Source organism: Vanessa tameamea, chromosome 28 (genome assembly GCF_037043105.1).
Source record: "Vanessa tameamea isolate UH-Manoa-2023 chromosome 28, ilVanTame1 primary haplotype, whole genome shotgun sequence".
Lineage (NCBI taxonomy): Eukaryota > Metazoa > Arthropoda > Insecta > Lepidoptera > Nymphalidae > Vanessa > Vanessa tameamea.
In genome coordinates, this window is record NC_087336.1 from 591,249 (window position 1) to 618,316 (window position 27,068).

Here is a 27,068-nt window from a genome sequence, read left to right on the forward strand (position 1 = left end):
TAAAAAATAATTCAGTTAGCTCTCATGAAATATCCGAGCGTTATCACTCGCGTGGGCGTTAGAAGCTCTGACGTAAACGGCATCTGACGTTACTTGTATGACCTTTATAATATTAATAATGAACTGTTCCGTATCCCACTCAAATCAAATCATATCAAAATATACTTTATTCAATATGACACTTTAAAATTGTCATGTTATAGAATGAAATTGATAATATTTTCCAATTGAGAACGCAGCCAAGGATACAAGCAAGAATATCAGTATTTACTTAAATTAAATATTTTTTATAGAAATCAATAAAATACTTACAGCTTTTTTTTGTCATATATATTGTTTTGTGTTGTATAACAAACATCCTAATATTAAAGTATGTTTTTTTTTGTTATTCATTTTTAATAATAAACTAAGTTAAAATATTTGCTGACTTTTATTATAAAAATTATATTACAAAGCAATAACATAGCAAATATATCATTTAAAAATAATTATCTCCTGTATATAAGTACATACATATATTTATGTAAAAAGTAACATTTTAAAAATGCGATCGTCAGTATGTGTCCTAAAAGGACTATGAGTAGAAATTAACCTACGTGATAATGTTCTTACCCTGGAGCAATGTACAAAATACTCTTTTAAACAGGAAATAAAAGGGTTGCCATAGAAGAACATTTCAAACGATCAAAATTAAATAAAAATGTTAACAGGTTAAATAATGTTTTCAATTTAAATAAATAAAAAAATATATTACGTAGATAGATCATAAAATATCATACATTTAGACCTTTATCCTTTTAGCAAATGTAATTAAATATTTAATTACTTGTTATATCATTCATTATATTTATTAGGTATGTAATTTTGTTAATATTTTTTAATAATAATAACAGTATGAATTAAATAATTTACGTAAAGGACAAACAAAGCAACGAACCTACATTAACAAGATGGCGTTCATTGTCGGCCATGACACTTCGAAGTATTTAGGTAGATTGACCTCATTTGATGAAATCAATAATATTATAGAAAATTATAAATAAAAAAGCGGAGAAAACGAAAATATCCAAATGATAAACGATAGTAAGCATTTTGGAACGCAATCGAGAAATAATCTTTCCGATGCAATCTCATATCAATATTCTGCTGATTAAAATATATTGCAAATGTATATCTCTAATATTTCCATTAAAATCTCCATCTACAATATGGAATAACATCTAGAATAAGCTACGATATTCATCAGAGCGTTTTACCACAGTCAGATCGATCCCAAAATGGGGGTTGACCTGATTCCGTACCTCCTCCCATTTTCGTAAACCCCCTTCACCTACGACCTTTGCAAAGCGCATGCGCGTTTCAGACCCCAGGTCTCCCTGAAATATATACCTTAGTCGCTGACCAGCTCTCGTGGCATACGCCGCTGAATATTGTCCATTAAATCATATAAAATTTCTTTATATATGAAAAACATAATTGAATTCTTACGAGAAAATCCCATTCCAAATTTAAAATTTATCAACGATCCTTTCTGTCACATAGTAATCTGTTTTTCAACGAAAAATATCTCATATAAGTAGTGTTAAATTAATCCCCTTAAATAATTATTATAAAATAAATTTATTGGTAGTTAAAAGTCGTCGGTTTACATAAGGTTGGTATTATTATGTATTCAATTTATGTATATAAGTATTTAGTTTTACGTAGTTTTTGTATTGTCATTTTCTTTTCATTCATTTCTAAACGTACAATCAATCATTTACAAAAAATCGTAAATATTTTTTATGCATTTAAAAATATATTTAAACATTTGTAAACTAAAAATTTGTATAATTGATTATGAAACCTAACTGTAAACTGTTTTTTTTTTATAATACAGATTATTTTTTTTATTAAAAAGATGTCAGCCGTTCGTTGTGTGAAAGAACCTCACAGATAAAAAAAGTCTAGTAAATTAACATATATTTTTTCTTTTTACAGACTAAAAATAAGAAATTGAGGTTAGCAATGTCTAAGCTGACTCTGGACGGCTTTTTTTCCTACTGCAAGCAAATAGCAGAACACATACAATTGGTTCGTCCACTTTAGCCGCCATTTTGTGATCGCTGCCATATTGATTTCCCGCCATCTTGTTTTTCTTGCGCTTGCATGTTACATAACATTATTTTTGCTTGTGTAGTTTAGGATTTTATTATTTAAATAATTATAAATAAGTTTTTTATTGTTAATATTAGTAACATAATTATATTTTATTTATAATGATGTGTAGAAGTCATAATATAAATTAATTGATGTATAGAACAAAGTACCTACTCCTGCATATGCAATATTATTATTTAATTGTGGCGTCTCGAATCGATAAATCTTTGAACAAATTGATCTCAAGTTTAATACGCATTTTTATAAATCTCGCGGATAATTTAAATGATATTCGTTGTGTCAAATTTCGTCTTCGTATTTTGTCTTAACTCCAAAGTTCACCCCATGGAAATTATGAGCACTGTTAAAATTTATTCGATGACGTCTTATGTCATAATCCAATACTTTTTTTTTATTTGCAACTTGTAACTAACCAAGAACAAAGGACTACTATAAAGGGCCATAAAGTTTTTGATTTTTTTAAATATACCTGGCGAAATTTTTTGGCAATGATATCTGGCATAGCAAATCGTGATCGAAGTAGATTATTAAGTGAAGATTGCAATTGCAGACAAGAGATTACAACTTGAGCACAAAAACATTATCATTTATTTTTTCTGCTTGACGTGTGACTGTAAGAAATATTTGTTTATTTTTCCGAATTGCGCTATCGTTTGATCACATTGAACTTGCTTGACCACTCGCTCTTCTCGCAAGGAGTATTCGCCATATCTTGTTCATGGAGGACTATTTAGGCGTATCAACTAAAGACTAAGATCCCTATTACCGCGAGGACGGTCAGATCAAATTAGATCATTATTCTACGTCACATTTCGCGGAATATAACATTACCGATCAGAGAAAACAAGAACAGGTCCCGATATTTGGTTATAATTACACTGACTGACAAGTATTTTAACTCCGTCACCGACCAAGTCAACCCATAATACAGACATTTCATGCAATGATAAATTTCGACCTTACTCTGGTTTAAATGAGACAGTGTTATTACACCCACAAGTGACGTAACATTTCCCAAAGTTTATGGGCAGTGATCAATTATACTCATCACCATAATCATTTGTCCGTAAAAAAACCAGGTGCGTCGCATGTGATGATTTATATATCACATACATTGAGAAGAAGAGTTATTTCAACTTCTGATGATTTCATTCCTAACCGTTGGTAGTTTGACATTTAATTTAATCCCGTAAGGCGGCGAGTCAATGTGCTCATTGAACGTAATATAATTTGAAATGTTAACAAACTTTTCCAAAAATATCAAAACTGTACATTATATATGTATGTATATATTAACTTTATTCGATAAAGGTTTTAACCAACATAGCACCTGTTTCTTATTTTTCCCTACGATTCGACGGGAGTTGACTTAATTGAATCGTTTAGGATCTACATTCATACTGAAATACGGTGTTATGATTTGCGTGCTGTAGGTGAAATTTTACAAATTTCGCGCAGGTAAAGCCACAAGTCCAACTACTATCAAATATGTAAGAGTACATATTTAATTTTTTAATAATACATTTACTGTGATTTATTAAGAATCCAAACTATTTAGTGCTTTAAAACAGTTTAAATTTTTTACAAGAACTTTTTAAAGCCTACATAAAGTTACATAAAAAAATTGAAACTGAAGGTGACGTCACCTTTCACCTTCTCTATTGTCATAGTATCCTTCATATAGTATATGTCATATATATGTCATAGTATTCCTTTGATGGAATTTCCTATTCGATTATTTCAATTTCGTGCATAGTTTACGACATTTTTATGACGTCACAAAGATGGCCGCCATGTCGCGTGTTCGCCTATCACGACATATTTTGTTGTTTTTCTATCTATAAATAACTCTATGAAATAAAAAACCAAACTATAAAAAAAACCGATTTACGGACATTCCGTGCTATTTACTTTGTATTCCGATAAAGACTAAATAGGTTTTATGTAAGATTATTAAAGTGTTCATTTAAGTATTGATGGAGTGTGTTTTACTATCTAATATCTGCTAATATCAAATAATGCGTTTTAACAAAGAAATTTATTGCAAGTAAGCGTTCATGCGGCGTATCTTAAAATACATAAAAAACTACATATATCAATGAAAAAAACATCATATAATTTGCCAAGCTTACACGCTTCAGTCGTGAATTTTGTTATATATTTAGATTTAATATAACATTTATTTTAATTTATTTCTTTGTTCATAGGGCGAAAGGATGGCTTCTCTCTCCGGTCAGAGTACTCCAAAGTTAACATCCGGTGTCGGCAATCTCTATTATGACTGTAAGTATATATTTTATGTATTTATTTGCGTATGTAGTAGTTGTTACCTCACTTCGTTGGGTATTAAATAAAATGGGGAAAAATAATAGGAATAAAAAAGCCTAATAAAATGCGTCGTAGTTTTTGCAGTGGTCATAGTCTCATAGCGGTACGTTTAGGAGTTTTCACGTGACTGACGCATATAGAAAAAAAACATTATACTTAATGTTATGTAAAACATAACTTATAATTTTCTATTGTGTTTCTTGCCGATTCTTCTCGGTAGAATCTACATTCCGAACCGATGGTAAATGTACTTTTAATACGGCTGTGTTAAATCACGATTCCATTGTGAAAGACTAATTGAATAAAGTATATTTCGATTGATTGATTAACTTATAAGATCTATTCAAGAAGACGCGCCCTTCACCTTAAATTATCTGCGCTCATTAGTATTTTGTCTATACATATAATAAAATTGGAGTGCCTGTTTGTAATATTAAAATAACCCATTTTTTACTAAATGCATATGTATGTATACACGGTACATATACCAAAATAACATTTTTTACAATTTTTGTCTGTCTGTTTGTTCCGGCTAATCTCTGGAACGCCTGAACCGATTTCGACAGGACTTTCACTGGCAGATAGCGGATGTAATAAGGAGTAACTTAGGCTACTTTTATTTTAGAATTATATATAGAATAAAAATAAAATCACGCTACAATATCCAAATAACTTAAATTCAAACAACGCGCACGAAGTCGCGGGCACAGCTTGTTGGGTAATATGTTTTAGTGTGCGTAATACGATTCATGTAAAAGTACAGACAACAAATACAAATTATATATAAATGTTACATAACATAAACATAATCAGCCTGTAAATTTCCCACTGCTGGGCTAAGGCCTCCTCTCCCGTTGAGGAGAAGGTATGGAGCATATTCCACCACGCTGCTCCAATGCGGGTTGGTGGAATACACATGTGGCAGAATTTCGTTGAAATTAGACACATGCAGGTTTCCTCACGATGTTTTCCTTCACCGCCGAGCACGAGATGAATTATAAACAAATTAAGCACATGTAAATTCAGTGGTGCCTGCCTGGGCTTGAACCCGAAATCATCGGTTAAGATGCACGCGTTCTAACCACTAGGCCATCTCAGCTCTAAATGTTAACCTTTGTTTTAAGTTTTACTTGGTAGTAGGGCTTTGTGCAAGCCCGTCTGGGTAGGTACTCATCACTCATCAGATGTCCTCCGCCAAGAAGCAGTACTCAGTACTCTTGTGTGCCGGCTTAAAGGGTGATTGAGCCAGTGTAACTACAGGCACAAGGGACGTAACATCTTAGTTCCCAACGTTGGTGGAGCATTGGCGGTGTAAGGAATGGTTAATATTTCTTACATGACCACTTAACACCGGGTGGCCCATTTGTCTGTTCGCATAATAAATCTTAAAAAAAAATTTTACGTGGAGCCGTCTTCGTGAATAGATCTTACCTAATGGACGTTGTGTTCGCCATAAATTTAGTTATTATAATGTCATAACTAGAGTAAGGCAATAAAAATAAAAATCCTCGGTTTATAGACAGAGACAAAGTAACTGTTTGTCATTGACTTTTTCTAGATTTATATAATATATATGTAGATATATTCTAAGCTGTTTAATAACTGTGAACTATACTGTGTCTAAGCTGTTTCAAATAAGGAAAAAGGATTTTTTTTTTATTATTATCAAATGTCAAAAAAATATAAATGTCAAATGTGACATTTAAAAAAAACTTCTTTTTTTTTTTGGTCTTTGAATATAGAACATTCTTATGATTTAAATAATTTAATCGGACAAAGTACTTTGATTTAATTACCTGTTTCTAACTTTTTAAACGAGAATTATACGTTGAATATGAAAAAAAGCAACAATAGTTTATTAAAGTATATTTTTTATCGATACATAGACTATCTACCCCAAGAGTACCCGTAATTTCCTCCGCACGCCCTCCGGACGTCACGATAAGCTGACCGATTATGATGTAACTTTACACTGGCGTCCATATCTTTATTTATAAATCATTGCGTTGAATTCAATTCACAAGCCGGAGCTGATGGCTCAGTGCTTAAATATTATCATGGATGGATATTATCCGATGATTTTGGGTTCAAAACCAGAAAAGCAATTTTCATGTACTTAATTTGTGTTTATTATTAAAGAAGACGTCGTAAGAAATAACCCACGCAGGTAAATCTAAATGTAAATCTGCTAAATGTGAGCATTGGTCCATATGATCCAAAATTTCTTCTCAAGCGAAGAGGAGGCCTAAGCTCAGCAGTGAAAATTTATAGAATGTTACTTATTCTTTTAAAGCATCCTGTAGTACGAGTCCTATTTGCTCTCCCAAATAAGCGTCAAGCATTTGTCGGATAAAAAGTGTAAAATGAATTAAATAAACCAGCTGATTTTTGACTATCAATAGTTAAAATCGAGTTCGTGACGTCACATCGATTGGTGGCCTGTGAATTGTAACTATTAAGGATTCATTACAAAATACGTCTTTACCAGAAATCCACACTGAGCGCAGTTCTCCATTCTCAGGGGAGCCCCGGAATCCCGATACTAGATTCGCCTCGAGTGTATTTTTTTCTATCTTATTGATGTATCCCAGCAAAAATATTAAGATTGTAAATTAAGTTTCGACTGGCAACACTGAGCGTTAATAATAATTGTCAGTTACATGATTTAATTTTCTGTTTCGCAAGCATTTCGGCTTTTTATTTGGCCTGAGTAGAATATACGATCAACAATTTTAAATTTAATTTATTTAGCAAACCAGATCAGATTGCTTTAGAAACAAATATATAATTAAAAAATGCCCTAAAGTTCTTGGTCCATTTTACAGGGCCACATATTTGCCCTAGAGCCTCCTTGGAATGGACTAATATGACCCTGCCTCCACCCTATTACCATCACGCAATTATACGCCCTGAGTGAAATCTCTTCGTCTTTGATTTTCCAGTGTGTTTTGCTTCCTTATCCTGATGGACATTTGACGTGGTAGAACAGGGCTTTGTGCAACTCCTCCTGGGTAAACACCACCAGAATATATGATGAGAGGTCAGCATATATTCTACCTGCCTGTTACCTCTTCAAACTTTAATCGCTGAACCAATTTTCATCATTTTCAAAAATCAAAAAGTAAAATTTAAAACAATTCATGTGTTCTGTTAATTTAGATTGCAAAAATCTTAACAGCTAAATTCACTTACGTTCAGTCACTGTATAATTTATTATAGGATGACAGTTTAAAACAGCACAATTAATCAACGCTTTGAATACCGCAATTGGCCAGCCTGAGTTACTCTCAACAACGATCAATGAATCAATCAAAAACTTGGCTTTTGATACTTCATATATTTCAGTTCTTGGACACGGACTTGGTTGTGGTAATGAAAAATTCAATTAATCCTAATTTTTAACGATTAAATTATACAATGTAAAAATATATACGAATCTTGTATATCTTAAAATGTCTATGTTTTATCAAAAATCAAAATCAAAATATACTTTATTTTTTAATGTAGTTGTATGTGCGTGGTTAGTAGTCTTTAGTATATCAAAAAAAAAATAAATGAACAGTCAACAGTTTATTGTTCACACTTACAAATATAGCACAGCACAGTAAGTCTACATACACAGAAGATACAGTCAATAGGATAACAGCACGAGGAAACAAACAAAAAGAAACAAGCAACTAAGGCGTAAGTGAGTGCAAAGCATAAAATTGGGCAAAGCAGTGCGCATCGAGATCGAGATCCCACTGAGTCTCCGCGCGCGGCGTTGCCGTTGACCGCTGGCTGCCGGGGTAGGAGGGCAGCGGCAGCAAATGAGCGAGGCACGCGATCGTACGATCGCTTACGTATCTAACTAATATAAAAAATTATCGTCGCACGGCTGGAACTTTGTTTGTTTGTTGAATATAATAATTTTATGCAATTATAAAAATGTTATATATATATATATTTTATACATTTATATTTATTAAAACAATGAATGTGGCGGGACGCCACATAGGCTTTTACAAGCACTTTTGAATCGTCATTTAACAAACTATTTAAAGCAAAGCTAGCACCGGTTCGGAATGTAGATTCTACCGAGAAGAACCGGCAAGAAACTTAGTAGTTACTCTTTTTCAACATCTAAAAATACAGTCATGTTAGTTAAATACAATTATATATGTATGTTATGTCTCCTGTCTGGAAGTCAACGAGCATTAACTCCACGCTTTTTTATATAAATATATATATTTATATTGATAAATAATAGTATTAATCCTTGACAAAATAATGTATTATTTTTTAAAGTATATTTACGAAAAACATTTCCCTAAAACTAACCCCTAATGGGCGCCCAGTAAAATATAAGAGTATACTATGTTATGATTGAAGATTATCTTTAAATATTATAATTTATTTGAATGTTATTATAAAGAGATGGCCTACTGGTTAGATAAATATTAAATGTACACCGCGGTCTCAAACCAGGGATACCATGGAGCTTCGTAGACGTAACCGAAACCATCGGATATCCGAAATGAAAATCTATCCGAACTATTATTTGCATATTGTTATACTTAAATAGAGTACTTAATTTTTTCTATTATACCTAACAACAAATAATTACATCCTACAAATAAGGTCCATTTCTTAACTCATTTTCTCTTTTACAATTTAATATAATCAAACATTCGTATCCTGAACTAAACTAACGAATCAATTGGATAATAAATAATTTCGTATCCGTAACCGTGTCTGAAACCGATAAAATATTATTCATATATCCATAGTCATAATTAGATTCGAACTTACGTATCTATAAACTGGTTCAAATCCAGACAAGAACAACTAACATTTTGTTTACAATCCACCTCGAGCTCGTCGAAGGAAAACATCGCGAAATGTACTTACGTATGGGTCTGTTGTAATTATGCCGTATGTGGATTCCACCAATTCTCATTGGAGTTCCAAGCCTTCTCCTCCAAAAGAAAGGAAACCTTAATGGTCCACTTTTAACGGCTTATTTTATATTTTTACTTTTTTTTTATATATTTTTATATAATAAATATTGAACAACATCACATACATTACTCTGATCCCAATGTAAGTAGCTAAAGCACTTGTGTTATGGAAAATCAGAAGTAACGACGGTACCACAAACACCCAGACCCAAGATAACATAGAAAACTAATTAACTTTTTCTACATTGACTCGTCCGGGAATCGAACCCGGGACCACGGAGTGGCGTACCCATGAAAACTATAAAAGTATTAAAAAATGTACTTTTACCAATCAAAACCACCATGGTTTCCAGTGTTAAAATATGTACCATAAATTCAAATACTAATTACGTATCAAATAAAAATAATAAGACACCTAATTAATTATGAGTTTCGTAATAAATCGTTACGTAATATGGGAAAGATTACTCAATGGGGTCACAAATACCCATGGAGGGGAGTTGATCCTGCCTCTCTCGCGGTAATGACCGGGTTTAACTTAAATCCCTTATTTGTGAGAGCATTGTCTTGGTAACGGAACTTTGAATGATGTATGTTGATTAAGATTTTTTAGACGAGATTGTTCTTTTTTTTTTATATATTTAGTTATTTGCGAACAAAAAAAAAGTTGACTTCTGTTTAACTAATAATATTTTAAAATGACTTACTGACAACGCGCATAATTCTTTGGGTATGGACATTTACTGGAACGAATTTTTAAAAATGGGTGACCAAACTATATATGGAAATTCGACCTATCTGATTTTAGAAATAGGTATTTAGATTTATGTTAAGTTTAAGACAATTATTAAACCATTTTTTTAAATTCATCACCTAAGTGGGCTAAACACAAGATGAAAATTTTGAAAGTTAAAAATATTGAAATCGAGGTTTAGCCTTCAATGAATAAATGGCGACTATATCTTGTTAAAAATGAATGTTTTTAAAAATTCATCACCCAATACGGTGAAATTAGATATGGACTACACAGATAGTTTGATACTTTAATTCAACCTATGAAGTTTCATTGCAAGGATGTCATTTTAATTTCAATGTTTGAACAGATGTATGTTTATAACTCAATCACGACAGAACTCTTTTTTTTTTTTTATTTTAATAACTGTGTAATTAGTATCAGTGGAAACTTAGCTGATGTACGTAATATTGTATATTTTTATGCCATAAATGTCATATCATTGCTTGTTTCCCTCATATAAAATAAAAAAAAAAAAAAGAACGTCTGAACGGATCCGAATGAACTTTCGCACAGAGATAGATAGATTTATCTCTAACACTACATTTACACGCGGACGAAACCGCAGGCGGAAATTAGTATATAATTTATACCTAATAAGCGACTAGAAATAATTTCGTATAGTTCCTTTTTATGATATAAACAAAGTGTGATCATTAAATAACCAGAAAAAAACATAAGAAACACATTCACAATTTTAAATACACCATAAATAACAGAGAAAAACTGTTAAAAAAAATCTATACCCCATCTAAATCCTCATGAGCCGGGTCTATCAATCCTCGCTAGGGATACAAAGGATGGGCATTTAATACCGCTATGAAGGGGCCTTCCAGATCACCGACGGAATTTGTGGGTTATATTGTTTATTTGAATGGTATTTTTTTTAATACAGTGAGTGATTGTATATCCGGTATTATATTTCGAATATATATTTTTGATTCTGCAAAACGACAATTCCAATATTTTATTAGACGTATTTTAATAAGTGTTTACGATTTTTAAACGTACGAAAGAGATTTATCTTAAAATATTTCAAAATATATGATAATAATGATGTTAATGTTGTTTACACCTTTAAAGACGTATCATTTTGTATGTTACCCAACAGATATTAATTTTAAGTGCTTAGTGATATGTTGATGGTGTAACTTTTCCAATAAATAAATAAATAAATAAATAAAAGCGTCGAGCTAATACTTGTTGACTTTCATGCAGATATTATATATATAACTTTGTATTTCATATGTTGGAAAATACTACTAGTAACTACTGAGATTCTTGTCGGTTATTCTCGGAAGAATCTACATTCCGAACCGGTGGTAGCTTTACGTTTAATGCAGTTCTGTGAAATGATGATTCAAACATTTTTGTAATAGTCTTCTTGAATAAGGTATATTTTGATTTGATTTGTGGACATTTGATAGCATTTATAAAATAAAAATTAAATTTCTCTGTTAAATATACTATACATATAATAAAATTGGAGTGTCTGTTATATACGCGGTACATATGTATACCAAAATAACATAATCTAGAATTTTTGTTTGTCTGTTTGTTCCGGCTAATCTCTGGAACGGCTGGATCGATTTTGACGGGGCTTTCTCTGACAGATACCTGATGTAATAAGGAGTAACTTAGGCTACAACAAAAACTTTTTTGTTATATTTAAACGCGCGCGTATACACGGGCACAGCTAATATTTTAGAAATTTGAAATCGGTCGTGCAGCCAATCAGAACCGTAACTTTTTTTTCTGAACTTTTAGTATTAATAGGTACGATTATTAAGGATTGGAGGTCTTGTGTTACCAGATAACTTTATTACTAAATTTGATAACCAATTGATTGAATAATAAATCAACAAAAAATTCTAAAATGTATCATTACTTTTAATATTTTGAAGAGAACAATAGCGGGCGAATTTCACTGTTAACCCAGCCGTGTCTAAAGTTCTAAGTGAAATTCCTGACATCGCTGGGGTCGGTCCGGCCCCTATCGGTATGCTGTAATTATTTCTGTTGAAAAATGTCCGTGCAGTCTTTGAATTCTCAAAAGAACATTTTTCGTACAGATAAAATATGCTGTGTAATAAAAAATCGGTTTAGTTTAACAAAATAAATATAAAATGGATTTTTGAATTTCGACGAAGCCGTTATCGAAACTTAGGTCAGTAAGAACTACAGTGGATATAAGTAAGTAAGTAGAATGTTGTTCTATTATAAATAAAGGTTTGTATTGCACAAAATAGCAGAACTAGCATATGAAAATCTAAGGTTTATATCTTTAAATATTAATTTATAACTTTGCCGTTTCATAAATTCAAGTCATTTGTAAAAAATACATTGGTAAAGAAGGCATATTATTCGATACAAGATTATATAGATGATTAAAAAGCGTGGAGTTAATGCTTGTTGACTTCCAGGCAGGATAGAATTATATTTAACTAACATGACTGTATTTTTAGATATTGAAAAAGAGTAACTACTGAGTTTCTTGCCGGTTCTTCTCGGTAGAATCTACATTCCGAACCGATGGTAGCTTTACTTTAAATAGTTGGTTAAATGACGATTCAAAAGTGCTTGTAAAAGCCTACTTGAATAAAGTATATTTTGATTTGGATTTCTTCTATTGAAATAGGTTATAAATACTTAATAACAAACGTCGCTGTAGACTGACACGCTTGAAACAGCGTGGTCGAATAACCTACAAATCTTTTAGAGAGCAAAAGGATCTTTTACCCAGTAATGTTTAATTTATAGTTATTTTTTTATTTCGTTACATATCTGTTATTTCAATATAAAATAGCACAAGTTAGTTGGCAAATAAATAAGTGAAAAACCCATTTGCAACGCAAAGCTCTCGAAATGTACAACTCAAGAGCAATCGGCTTATGACGTCCAAAACATAAGTTCATACTAAATCTCATCTTTTCTATCCCATGGACCATTCAAAATATAAAATACACCGTATACTACACACACAAGGTTGAATTTAGAATGATGATGTTCTTTTTTCGAGGGTAACATCTGGATTGCAGTGTAATGCTTGACAAATAAATTTTCCTCGTACAGGGGTTAGTGAATGTTTGGTAAAATATATGATGTACATTGAAAATGTGTCTTGAGGTAATAGTATTTGAATTCAGAATTGTTTGATAGTTGTCATTGATTATAAAATAAATGGATGCGTCTTCGAAAATGATTTCGGATTATCTGTCATTGGCGTTGAGGTATATAATAATACTAGCTGTGCCCGCGACTTCGTTCGCGTAGTTGTCGGAAACACTATCATGATTATCGTTTGATTGTTCACGTTGGTTTTTGTTATTATAATCGTCAATAAGATTTAATAATATGTTTTACAGTACTTAAGCGTAGATTATATTTTTAGTTTTATTTTCTTGTGGTAGAAGAACATACTGATTTTGCCCGCAACCCGATCTTGACAACGCGACATATAGTTGGCCGTGTGAAAAGCAGTCTTGACGTAAATCGATTCCTACGTGTTTAAATGTTTGGCCCTGTGATTTATTAATGGTTACGGCAAAAGATAACTTAATGGGAAATTGAATTCTTTTAAAATTAAAAGGTAAATCATTTGGAATCATTGGGATGCGAGGTATAAGCACTGTTTGACCAACTGCCGGACCAGTCAAAACTGTTGCAACGATCACGTTATTGCGAAGGAATTTTACTTGAAGGCGGGTCCCGTTACATAAATTTGGTGGTTTAAGATTTCTGAGTAAAATTATCGCAGCACCTATTTTTAACTTCAGGGAATGTGGTGGAAGGCCGCTCGGGTTTAAAGAATTGAGAAACTCTTGTGGGTAATGGACAGCATCTTCTTGATCCATTACATTATCAATAGATGTGTAGGTAGTTATATCGCCTGGAAGTTTGGTTAAAATTAGGTCGTTAATTTCGTCAACGCTACTATTTCTCGCCGCCAATATTGCCCTTTGACACATCCATTGGTAATCTTTATTTTCTATTTCGACGATATTAGGGTAAACTTTTGATATTAAATCCTCTATGCTAGTCACTTTTTCTCCTAAATCGCGATCAATTTCAATTTTATTTTCAGAATGAGGTACTTTTCCATCTCCTATTAAAAGTAACTTTGAAGGAAAATTTGTACTTCCTCCCCCAAATGTGCTCTCATATTCGTAGATAGTTTTAAGGTATGGACAAATTTCCATAACGGTGAACTTTTAAGGCAAGACCTTACAATGTCTGCTCTAGTTCCTCTTAAAATTACCGGTAAAGTTTGTCTAAATAAATTACCAACATCTGTGTTTTTATTGCTTATTGTTATACGGTCAATTATGACAACCCTTTTCTTAAACATAAAAGAAATATTGTACAATAGTGTACGATTGCGAATATTTTTTTTGTTAACAATTCGATGCAGGTGTATCGACATCTGGATGTAAGACAAAAGAAAAAGTCAATTGTAAATAAATAAATCACAAACAAAATTCATACTCTGCCAAAACAAACAAAACGTTCAACAGGAAATGTAATAGTAAATCTGAATGACTTTTCTTTGTCTTGGATTAGGAGAAAAGTTCATGAATTGTAATACCTGACGGTAGACATGTTTGCTTAAACACTCAATTTTGATTCCAATTTTCTGTCATTATATAGGACCACTATGTACGTATAGGGTTTAAAAAAACATCAAGAAGAAGTGTATTTATCGATAGACCAGATTTACAAATTTGGAGTATATCATATATTTACAAACCTACCTTAGCTGACACCGCCTCCAAAAATAACAATAATTTTAACTATAATATATTATCGTAATAACTTTGCTGACTTTTAAATAGTCTAAATATTTTTAATTTCATTTTACATAGTATAAATCTAAAAAATATTGTGATCATTGTTTGTTATTCATAGGTTTGTGTTAAGTTAGATTTAAAGTGGGTAGGTACATACTTATCTCCTTGCGTGGAAACACAGAACGTACCTACATATTGGTAAGTAGAATAAGTTACTTGATTATTAAGTTGTAGAATAATAAGCAATTATTTTTTACTTTTTAGAGCAGATTATTTTTTTTCTCTTTTGAAGTCGGTTTTGTTTTTGTCAAAATTTTTGTTTCTAAAAGATTCGGCCGAGTATCGCTAACGTGCTCCTTAGAATTGTTCCGTTCCCTTCCGTACCGTTACTTTGTCATGGATCCTATGCTCAGAACCTTACCAAACTTTCACCATAGTACCCTTGAAGTATATCCTTTATAATAAAAAAAGAATCATTAAAATTGGTTGGCACAATTTTGAGTTATTCACCTATTTATCGCGCACATACATAATGCACATTTAAGACTTATATCGTTTTCATAAGGATACCATCATCGTAACAGGATAAAATTAAAATGGAGCCCCACGGGAAGCACTACCTTTCAAACAAAAAAAAAATTATCAAAATCCAGTGAAAAGTTATGAGGTAACAGGCATATAAAAAAAAAATAGAGACGAATTGATAACCTCCTCCTTTTTGAAGTCGGTTGAAAACAAACAATATTAACTTAAACGTAATAAGATAAACAAACCGAACAATAAGAAGTTTAGATTGTTTCTCCTTTGGTGTTATTATTTCATAAGGTGATTATAGTACAACCGTGTTGAATATGCTTGAACGTAATAGAAATTACTTGAAATATTGAATTACTAATTTATTTGTGTAGTCATTTTAAACGATATTCACCTATTTGCTTATTTGCATAATTTATTTTCTCAGTGATGATTAAGCTGCATCGGTGAAAGTATCGCTCGCCATTTTGAACTTTTTTACGTGTGTAATGTAATTTTTATACCTTATTTATACCGTGAAACGTTTGAATTGTTTACTTGCAAAGTACGAAGGAATGTTCATTGAAATTTTATCTTATATCGTAAGTTAAAACTACAGCAGATTATGATTTAAATGTAACCGATTTTAAACGATAAAAAATAATGAGCAAATAAGCTGATAACAAAACCTAATTTTGATAAATAATTTAACTATTAAGAATGTTAATTTTTTTAAGTCGTTATGTGCATTGCTACTTCGCAGAACTACACCCGCGGGTGAGAGTGGCGAGCGCGGCGGCGGGGCTGACCCGCCTCCCCCTCATCCGCCGCCGCGCCCCGCCTGCTAGCACACTCTTAACAAATAGACATATAGTGTCACGGACTTTTTTTTTATTATTAAAAGAGGAATATATCTTTCATACACATTTTTTGAGTAACTTAAAACGTTTATGCTGCGCACGCATCGAAAGTCCATAAATGTGAATAATTTTCCCCGTTTTTGCAACATTTCTCACTGTCGCTGCGCTCCTATTGGTCGCAGCGTAATGTTATATAGCCTAAAGCCTTCCTCTATAATTGGACTATTCAACAAAAAAAGATTTTTTAAAATCGGACCAGTAGTTCCTGAGATTAGCGCGTTTAAACAAACAAACAAACAAACTCTTCCGCTTTATATATTAGTATAGATATTTTTGAGTAAACCTCTTGTATAATAGAACTATATCGTCATAATTTATTAAGAAGTAAAAACAAATAACAATTTAAGTTTAATAGAACATTCGTTTCTAAGATTTTTAATCGCGTTTTACAAGTACGTTATGTTTTATAACAACCACAATTATAAAAAAATATTTCGCTGAAATCTGAGTTTACTGTACTGAATAAGTAAATAAAATATCATAAAGGTTTGTACATCAATGTATGGACATCGCAAGCGTGCCAGTGACTGTAGGATGATAGTATTACGGATTATAACAGCTGGGGTCTGAGAGACCGCGGCTTCGGAGGGATAGTGTTGAGAGTTGTAAATGCTAAAAGGTTGAATTACTATTTAATTTAAATACTTACTCGATGGTTACGTGGGTCACAATTGAGGGCATTATTCGGTATGTATCATAAAAAAAATGTTACCTCATAAAATTTAAATAACTGCTCGATGCATTAACATCGTGCGGACAAACATATCTATTCATGAATGTTTATTTGACATTGGTTTTAAAATAGAACGTGATAAGTCATAATACATAACATAACATAATCAGCCTGTAAATTTCCCACTGCTGGGCTAAGGGCTCCTCTCCCGTTGAGGAGAAGGGTATGGAGCATATTCCACCACGCTGCTCCAATGCGGGTTGGTGGAATACACATGTGGCAGAATTTCGTTGAAATTACACACATGCAGGTTTCCTCACGATGTTTTCCTTCACCGCCGAGCACGAGATGAATTATAAACACAAATTAAGCACATGAAAATTCAGTGGTGCCTGCCTGGGTTTGAACCCGAAATCATCGGTTAAGGTGCACGCGTTCTAACCACTGGGCCATCTCGGCTCTCATAATATTAACCGTACAAAGTCAGGTACGAGGCTAGATGATGAAAACTTTCAACCCCATTCCGATCTCCAGTGAAAGTTTTCATCAAGAGTTTTTTTTTTTTAATTTTTCACCTTTCAAATCAAAAGGGCAAACAATCCTTCGCGAGAACAAAACATTCAGTGATCACAGCACAAAAGTGTAATCTCGACTTTATTTCTAAAAACGTATCTTTGTGTCTGTAAAATTTATTTACCACCTTATTTTTAACGTAATAAAGACTATATTCTTATGACGATTTATCTTATATACGCAGATGTATTGATGGTATTTTGATATTGAAAATTAAAAGGGTATTGTTGTTAATCCTGAGTTAAAACAGTAAGTATAGATATCAAAAATCTTAACAAAACCAAATAAAGTTCAAATTTTTTTAAAGTCATTTATGAGAGTGTCGTATAAGGAACTGTAGAGATATTCTTCAAGACTAAACTCGATTCTCACTTCAGAACACGATCGTTTAGAAAGTTAGGATCGTGAAAAAAGTGTCAGAAAGTTATAGGCAATATTTATCCTCTCTACATATATATATATATATATATATATATATATATATAATTGTTCTGTACGTGCGTATATCAATGAACTTAAAATCAAAAATCAAAGTAAAAAAGTTCTTTATTAAAGTAGGCTCATAAAAGCAAAATCGTCCCGTAAATTTTTAAAAGCATCTTCCTATAGTAATGAAATGAAATGAATTTGTAATTGTTACAGCTATCCTGCCATACCGCGAGGATGCTAATCCCCAGACTCGCGAATTTCTCGCCAGGGTCGTCGATGTTCTTCTCGACTACATCCAGAAAGTCAATGATAGGAATGAAAAGGTAATTTACTCGATTTATTTTATTCATATGAATGATTTATCTGCCTTTATTTTGTAGATAAGCATTCTATCGCCCATTTACATTGGGGATGTGAGAGATATATGCGCTACCAACTTTAGGAACTGAGATATTTCCTCATGCCTGTAGTTACCCTTCAAACTTGATGTTTGACGGTAGCATATGTGATGAGTGAAAACATAATCATCCAGACTAAGTATAAACATGCTAGAAGTCCAATCAAGACCAATAAGATAGAAGACCAGCTCACTACGCAGGACATATTGCAGTGCAGAATTGTGTGCGTAAACACAGGTGCCCTCTCTATTTATTAACTCTCATAATCTGTTGGGATAGCAAATCCGACACGACCGGAAAGGATCCAGGTGCTGGACCAACGGAATTTAATGAAAGCAAGTTTGTATAACTCGCCGCTACTGATCAACCGATCGCCATAAATCATTGTCCTCCTGCCCTTATCCCAACGCAGCATGTCTTCTTCTTCCATACTTCTCTATCTGACGTCATCTCACAAGTAACATTCTTTCCAGCCATATCATCTCTCACACAATCCATCCATCTTTTCATTGGTCGTCCCCTTCCTCTATATCCATCCACGTTCATGCTGAAGACCTTCCTCACAATATGTTCCTCATTCCTCCGCATAACATGACCATACCATGTTAGCCGCCTTCCACATAACTTCTCGGTTATCGGTGCCACTTCCAAACTTCCTCTTATGTACTTAAGATCTTATGATCGCCATAAATATTAGTATAAATACATATACCGGACCAAGTCTATCGGGTTTTGCTGGAACTTGGTGTAAAGTTCACGAATTTTACGACGAATTTATAAAAACTCCCTTTCGTCAACGAGTCCCATGTTCAGTAATAAAAAGATTTTCTATCATTAGATTCTGGAGTTCAAGATGCCGGAGGAGATGAATAGAATGCTGGATCTTCACCTACCAGACGACCCTCTCCCCTTGAAGCAGCTGTTGGAAGACTGCAAGGTCGCCCTGAAGCATCAAGTCAAGACCGGTGAGTTTTATTAGACGTAGCTTGTAAAGGTTTCGATCCTGGGCTGAATATAGAATTGTTTTTGGTATACGGTCCTTCAAATATAGAATTCTTTTTGGTACACGGTTTTTCAAATATAGAATTCTTTTTGGTACACGGTTATTTTTGGTGATCGAAATTTAAATAAAAGATATATACTTGTATTGTATAGAGAAAAGATTCGTTCGTTTGTAATCGATGAACTCTGAGGTTTTTGAGCCGATTTTAATTATTCCTTCATCATTAGCTTTTTTTTATCCAGTCGTAACATAGGCTGCATTTTAGTACCTACCTTATAATATATACCTGATCCTCTCCGCTTAGACGTGGACGAAAACTTGTTTAATAAGCATAATTAGAATCTTTTAGTCACAAAAATGGGAAAATATCTCGTACCTAGAGATAAGAGACCTAAGTTCTTATAGAAACCCCAATCTAATTTGAGTGGTCATCATATTTATAAAATAAAATGAGGGACGTATAGCAATTGAAACACGTAAAAAAAAATAACAAACTTTATAAAAAAAAAACAAATTTTGAGACCACTTCAGAAATCATATAATTTAATTGAAAAATATATCATGCTCAATATTTATTAAAGCAAGTGTTTTATGAAGCTATTTTACTTGCTTACTAAAATAACAAAGAAAAAATAAACAAAACTTATCAATATGCGTTCAAATTGAGATATTCCAGGGGTTCCATATACCGAGTAAGTTGACCGCGACGCCTGTACAGACCTACGACGACCTCGACGCCTCAAGTAACGATTTCAGTAGGAAAAAAAACATCATTGGTCTATTTTTAGAGGATTTGTCAATTAGACGTATACAATTTTGGGCGGTACCATGTCACCTCTGAGACCATGCTTGGCTTGAGAACATACTTAATGTAGCAATCGACTCCCAAATTTACCGGTAACAGTATGAAATAGACAAGCAAAACCACGGGTAATTACTATCTCTTAACGTTAAGGGAAAAAGAGCCACAAATGATCACTATACGTAATAGCAGCGATCATTCCGCACCGTTTGATGATATAATTGAATTGTTTGGCCGGGGGTACGTTTTATTGTATACAAGGGTTGCATTGTGACTTTTCTTGTTTAAAACGATACGTTTGACCTATCAGAAATTTTCTCATAGACAATTGAATGGAAAATATATGCTTATATTACTCTATAAATGAGAAACTACGTTACGCTTTCACGGCGAAATCACATGTACATTGTCTTTCCACTTTTGGGGTATGTCCTCCTCTCCTCCTCTAATTTGTGTTTATAATTCATCTTGTGCTAATAACTAGTTCAATAACTAAAGAAATAGTTATATATCGTGTCCTTTTATTAAAATGTCTGGTTTTGTTAATAAAAAAATGATCGAAACGTGCAAATTAATACTCAAATTATCAATAATAGTTGGGGTCGAATTTTGATCACCAACGTACGTATCGCTAGATTTTTTCGCCAAGAAATTGCACTAAAACAGCCGTACTTAACAGAGCCGTACTTACTCGCAGCTCCCCCTATTGTAGAATTACGTGCTCGACCGAGCACGGAGTAATCGACAGCAGCTATACGGGCTCGTGATTGTATGACGGGACAAACGTTTTTGACATGAAAGAGTTCATTTTAAGGGTGCATGCATACTCTGTAGGTTAAAAAATCCAGTTCTGAAATCCTATGGACAAAAGTTTAATCCGTGCAAAATTATCATGTCTATGATAAGTTGTAAACAATTTTCTTTAGTACAGATAAAATCTAAATATTATTGATTCAAGTAGGCATTTTTTCTATATCAAATTTGTCCACTGCCCGGAGACATTGGCAGCGTTACATAATTAACCATTCCTTGACTTGCCAGTGCGTCTAGGCTGGACCGTAAGTTTAGGGAGTCCTGGGCTAACACTACTTAGGGGCCCACCTAAGATATATCTGAACGTAGACTTGAATTAAATTAATGGAATGGGTTTGATTAATTGCGGGACTCGCAGGGCTGCAAGCCATACTATCTGATTAATTTAATAAAATTATGGATTCTTTCGCATTATCGTCTATTTTTTACTTTGACTTGACTTCGCTGGGGCCCCCTTGAATCCATGGGGCCCCTTGAATCCACGGGGCCCTGGGCTGAAGCCCAAAAAGCCATATGGTAGATCCGGCCCTGAGTGCGTCACCAACTTTGGAACTTAAGATGTTAAGTCCCTCGTGCCTGTAGTAGCACTGGTTATAGACTTATGAATCGCCTTTTTACAAAAATAGATTAAATGCACAGCACCCCGGACTCAACAATATTCAACTGAAAAGAAGATGCTACACCATAAAGCTGAATGTAATTCTTAGAATCATTCTCTCGCCAGAAAGAGACAAAGTTATATGATTATAATACCTGTCTCCTGTAGGTGTGTGAAATGGCTCGGAGAACTGACCACAGGTATTTTTGTTTTTAATGACTAGTTTGTTCAGCTGTCGAACATGGGTTCAAAACCTTGAACTCTCTATTCTTCTAACGATCCAGTTGCAGTTTGGTCAAAGTTGGATCGGAATAGAATCAAATCATAGCATAACCATTGTAGAATTAGCCCGCAGAAGTTGGGAAGCGAGCAGTTTCCATATAGCAACTCAAATCAGACATTGAACCTGTGCCTCTTTACTTTCCGGAAGTGAGGAATCAGAGAGTGCATCATATTGGCGTCATCAGCATCTTGGCGTGTACACATGGTTACTTTTATATACCAGCATCTTGATAATCTCCATTGAGAATAACCGCCATGGACAAAATTAATCAGAAGCTCATGATTATTTATAATTGAATGTAAAACTTCTACCAATCTCCAAAAACATTACAATTTTGAACCAACAAATAAATCACTTTAAGCCAAATTAATTCAACCAAGTCCGCCATTACAGTGAGCCGTTAACTTAAACCCGCGGCTTTTAAATAAAAACAATAAAACCCTAAGCCGTATTATAAAAACCCGTCTTGATTTACACCGAGTGCCCTAATATCACCCAAATCATTGGATTAAGCTACCGCAGTAGTGTGACCACATGTTTGATTATAGTTGAGACATACAATATGGTACATTATTTTTGTATTCCGGATTAAAACTTAAGCCCGTTTTTATAAAGGCTTAAGGGTACAATAACTTAGAGTTGATGCTTAAATAATGAATTATACCTACTTCTTAAAACCAATATTTATGAGCAGGGTACACCACATACAGATGGTCCAGTTCATCTGCATACCTAATTCCTGTTAAGGCTGTATCTATTTTGTGTTTGGAATAAAAATAGCCGGTACATGCAGTACCAAAGGAACTTTGATATGATGGTCACCCTACACGTCACCCCCATACTCAGGGTGCTATTGACGTTGAATTACCATAGTTTGATAGATCATCCCCCTTCAACGAAAGGCCGGATTGATTTTATGGACTCCGCCATTGTGTGAGACTCCTATTATTATGAGAGATAAGAACATTTTTAGTGTTTATATAAAGCCGATGCAGAGTGCCTCCTTGAACTAGTGGTCGGCTTACAAGGACGTAGATCCTTTGGTCCAGGGTTCAAAGCCATTTTAGGGCAGGAACTGTACATGTCAGTGCTTTAGAATGCACGTGAAACCATTGATCCTTCGCTGAAACTCTTTCTCCTGATACTTTGTCCTGATAATCGTCTTTGATAGTGGCTATCAGTGGCGAGTTCGTGCGTAGCAGTTTCAATCGCTTTAAATTTAGACAATTAACGTGACAGGGATTTGATATTCTTGTAATAAAAAAATCAATAAATATTCAACCAATCAAAATAACCGATTGCGTCCTAACTTAATGCTGTAACTTGAATACATCATTACTGTAACTTGGGGAAGACAAACTTCATTAAACTACGAGGAGTGTACTACGTGCTTGGACTTTCTGTTAGGACTATACCAATAATAATAATTATTATTTTTTTATGATATAGATAGGTGGACGATAATGGGCCATTCATGTTTGCCAAAGGACGTCCACTGCTGGACATAGGCCTCCCCCAAAGATCGCCACAACTACCGGTCTTGTGCAGTCCGCAACCAGCGGCTTCTCTCGACCTTCACCAGGTCGTCGGGCCACCTTGTGAAATACAATATGCTCCTTAAGTGGCGAGAAGGTTTTTTACCCGGTTGTGGTACATTCATATGCTTTTACTTATTTTTTTTATATTTTAATAAGACATCCTGATCAATTACAGTCACGTGTGCCAGTCTCAAAGGAGACTAGTCAAGTATGAAGTATACTACGGTTTGCTATTGAAAAACCAGATAAGTTTTCACAAGGCCTAGGTCGAACCATGGTCGGGTTGAGCCAGTACCTCAGGATCTGCGGCCTTATACTCACTAGCGAAACGGTGCAGTCGGTTTATATTCTGCATGGCGATAAAATGTTTTCATATTTCACAATGAAATTTGATCAATTTCATCTTGTGTAATTTTTATTTGGCTCCCCAATTTATATATAATAGCAAGTCTATTCGTAAACCTAATTGTAATTTCAGTAACAATCATTCCGATATCTAAACAATAGCTTATAACACCATTGTTAGTTAAACAAATCCAGTTTCTCGACGCGACCACAATGGCCACTGATTGCTGTCACTTTGACAGCGGCGCGTGGCGGGAAAATTATAACCTTAAAGTATAAACATTATAGGGCGAGTTAATTGCGTGTTTGTTACACATAGGTAAAAGTTTAATTTTGTCATATAGAAACTCTTTTTTTTTATAAATATAATGTTTATTTTTCATTGTTATACTTAAAATATTTCACAGTTTACATCTTTAATAAACATTTTCCTTATTTGACTGATATATTCTTAATAAAAAAAGTTTTTTTTTTATTAAGAATGTATCATGGCCTCAGCTGATCTGAAACTTTTTTTTATCAAATACAATATGTATAATAATGCAAAGATTTTTTTATAAGTACATCAGTATCGACACAATCATACCACCAATTGATAGCACAAAACTGAACTTTATTTCGAACTGTATAAAGTACAATATTTATTTAAACGTGTTTTTATATACTTGTTTGTTTTTGACAGCTATACTTAAGAGATGTCCTCTGGGATTTTTGCGGCGAAAGATAAGAGTTCTGAGGGGCGTCTTTTTCTGTTAATGTCAGAAATATCAAATGTGTTAGATCGTTTATTTTATCGGATCGAGGGCGTGTTCGTTTTATACTATTTTTTATCTATAAACAAAATTATTATAGAGGTTTTTTGTTATCTATGGTACTAAATTTATGGTTGACAGATGCCTGCTTTTATTTTTATATAAGTTAATGTACTGACTGACTGTCAAATAGAATTAATTATAGTCAATTCTTGGCTTAAGCTGTCTTTATTTATAATATAAGAGTGGAATACTTAACAACTTAAATCACCTTTAATTTAACTGCCAGAGTTCCGATGCATCATCGCATAGCATCCTCAACGTTCTAATCGCCATTTTCGAAATTGATTTTCGATAATAAATATCATAGATTATTCCAGCTATCAACCAATGACAGCGCGTCAATCTGATGTCAAATGTTGTTTATTTGACTTTTGTTCACTTGTGGTTGGAATAGGCTATATTAATTGAATTTTAAAGTCAATTTTTAGTGAGTTCATATTTAGTTAACGATATGATGCACAATCACTTTTGCATTTATAAAATTATTTAATATAAAGATGTTGATGCGTCCTTTAAATATTACTTATAGTATGTAATCAAATTAATTATTATTCCAAATGGAAATATATATTTTAATAATTACATAATACATATCACATTAAAAAAGTCTTATATGTTTAAAATGTGAACAAATGTGAATAAATGTAAACAAGACATTCGTAGATAATATCGAAATATCGAGCTCCACCAAATAAAAATAAAAAACATACTAAATATCCCGTTTTAAATACTTATAGTAATAAAAATAACCATGTTCATTTAAAATATTATCAGATTATTATTTAAATATAATTTACAAACAAAAAACAAATATGTTACGAACAAGGGACTACAAAAAGTAAATTCCACCAAACCCCATTCAAGTCAGTCATACCAAATAAACAATCATTCAAACCATTTCAACCCTCCTCTAGTGTTGCCCTCTAAAATGTAGATTAATTCTGAATTACTCCACCTGACTTGCCAGCCCAAATTAATAGCGACCCCATCTGGTTCATACCGAGGGGATTATATTAAATTCCTACAAATTTATATATATTTTATTATGGTAACCCCATGGTATTGAATCAACATTATTGTTGAGATTGACATGAGCTAATTTTTTTATTATTACATTACATTCAAATATATTATAAAAAAAAATATTAACTGCCGGTAGTTATCTTCTGGAGCAAAGGCTCGACTCCTCCTAAGAGAAGTTTATACCACCATGCTGGTATACTTGTTGGTAAAGTTGAGTAAGCCCGTGTCATCACCCACTCATCAGATATTCTAACGCCAGACAGCAATACGTAGTATTGTTGTCTTCCGGCTTGAAAGGTGAGTGAGCAAGTGTAATTATAGACACAGGGACATTAACATTTAGCTCCAAGGTTGGTGGCGCATTGGTTATCTAAGGAATGCTTAATATTTCTGACTGAGCGGGCGGTGGTGACCACTCAACATCAAGTGGCTCTTTCGACTATAAAAAAACTGTTTGACGTCGACGACGATTTTTTTCGTCCCATGATCCAAATACCTAAAAAGTCTTACATACATTTAACCTAAAACGAGACTCAAAAACCAGCCTGAACTATCTGTACTACAATTCTTTGTGGTACAAAATCCAAATTCGAAAATCGCACCTTCTCACTGTTATCCTACGTTCAGATCAGTCAACATAGTTTGAAGAATTGCATATGTAATGAGATTTTTATAACAGACAGTGAAGCTACTGTTCCTTTCCAGTTTTGTTATTTCAAAAAGGTCGAATCATGGAGTTTTATGATTCAAAAGTACTTATTAGAGCAACCTGGTTAAATTTAGCAAATTCTTAATTTTATATGTGTTCATATTTATTGTATTTACTAGTGTTCGTCCCAAAGGTCTGACTTCGTCCATATCGTCCATAAATTTGCATATTTTCAACATTTTTTCTTTACTCTTAGACTATTTTTTGTCGACACTAAACACTCGTCAAAAGCTATCAAATAAAAAACAAAGAAAATCTGAGAAAACAGAGAATGAAAAGGACTATATATCGTAAATGTTGATTTGTCAATCAGTCAATCTGCCTGAAATATTTTTTCTATAAACAGATAAAAGATAAAAACTATCAATAAATCGTTTCAGAACGGAAATTAAGAATGTAACCGCGGCACACGACAAGACTCGGACTATTTCCTTTGATAAAAAATATCATAAATAAGGGTCACCATACGTATTGAAAAGTTACGGGACACGCGTCATAATCAATATTATAAAATTGTCAATGTTCTTTTAATAAACTCGATAAATATTTATTTCTTATTCCTTACTAGTCCAGTGGTTATGTAAGATAAGGACCATCTTCTTGTCTCCCTTGCCAGTCTGCCATC

General features: G+C 33.2%; 1 protein-coding gene across 1 annotated transcript in view; it reads left to right on the plus strand.

Moving 5' to 3' along the window:
* Positions 1-1,399: 1,399 nt before the first annotated feature.
* LOC113395365 (glutamate decarboxylase) overlaps positions 1,400-27,068 on the plus strand; it is a 41,808-nt gene continuing 16,139 nt past the window's right edge. The window contains exons 1-5 of the mRNA XM_064219513.1: positions 1,400-1,626; positions 1,951-2,073; positions 4,368-4,443; positions 18,330-18,439; positions 19,353-19,479. Of these exons, the coding sequence (XP_064075583.1) occupies positions 2,008-2,073; positions 4,368-4,443; positions 18,330-18,439; positions 19,353-19,479 (379 nt within the window). The 5' untranslated portion in view covers positions 1,400-1,626; positions 1,951-2,007. The remainder of the gene's footprint in view (positions 1,627-1,950; positions 2,074-4,367; positions 4,444-18,329; positions 18,440-19,352; positions 19,480-27,068) is intronic.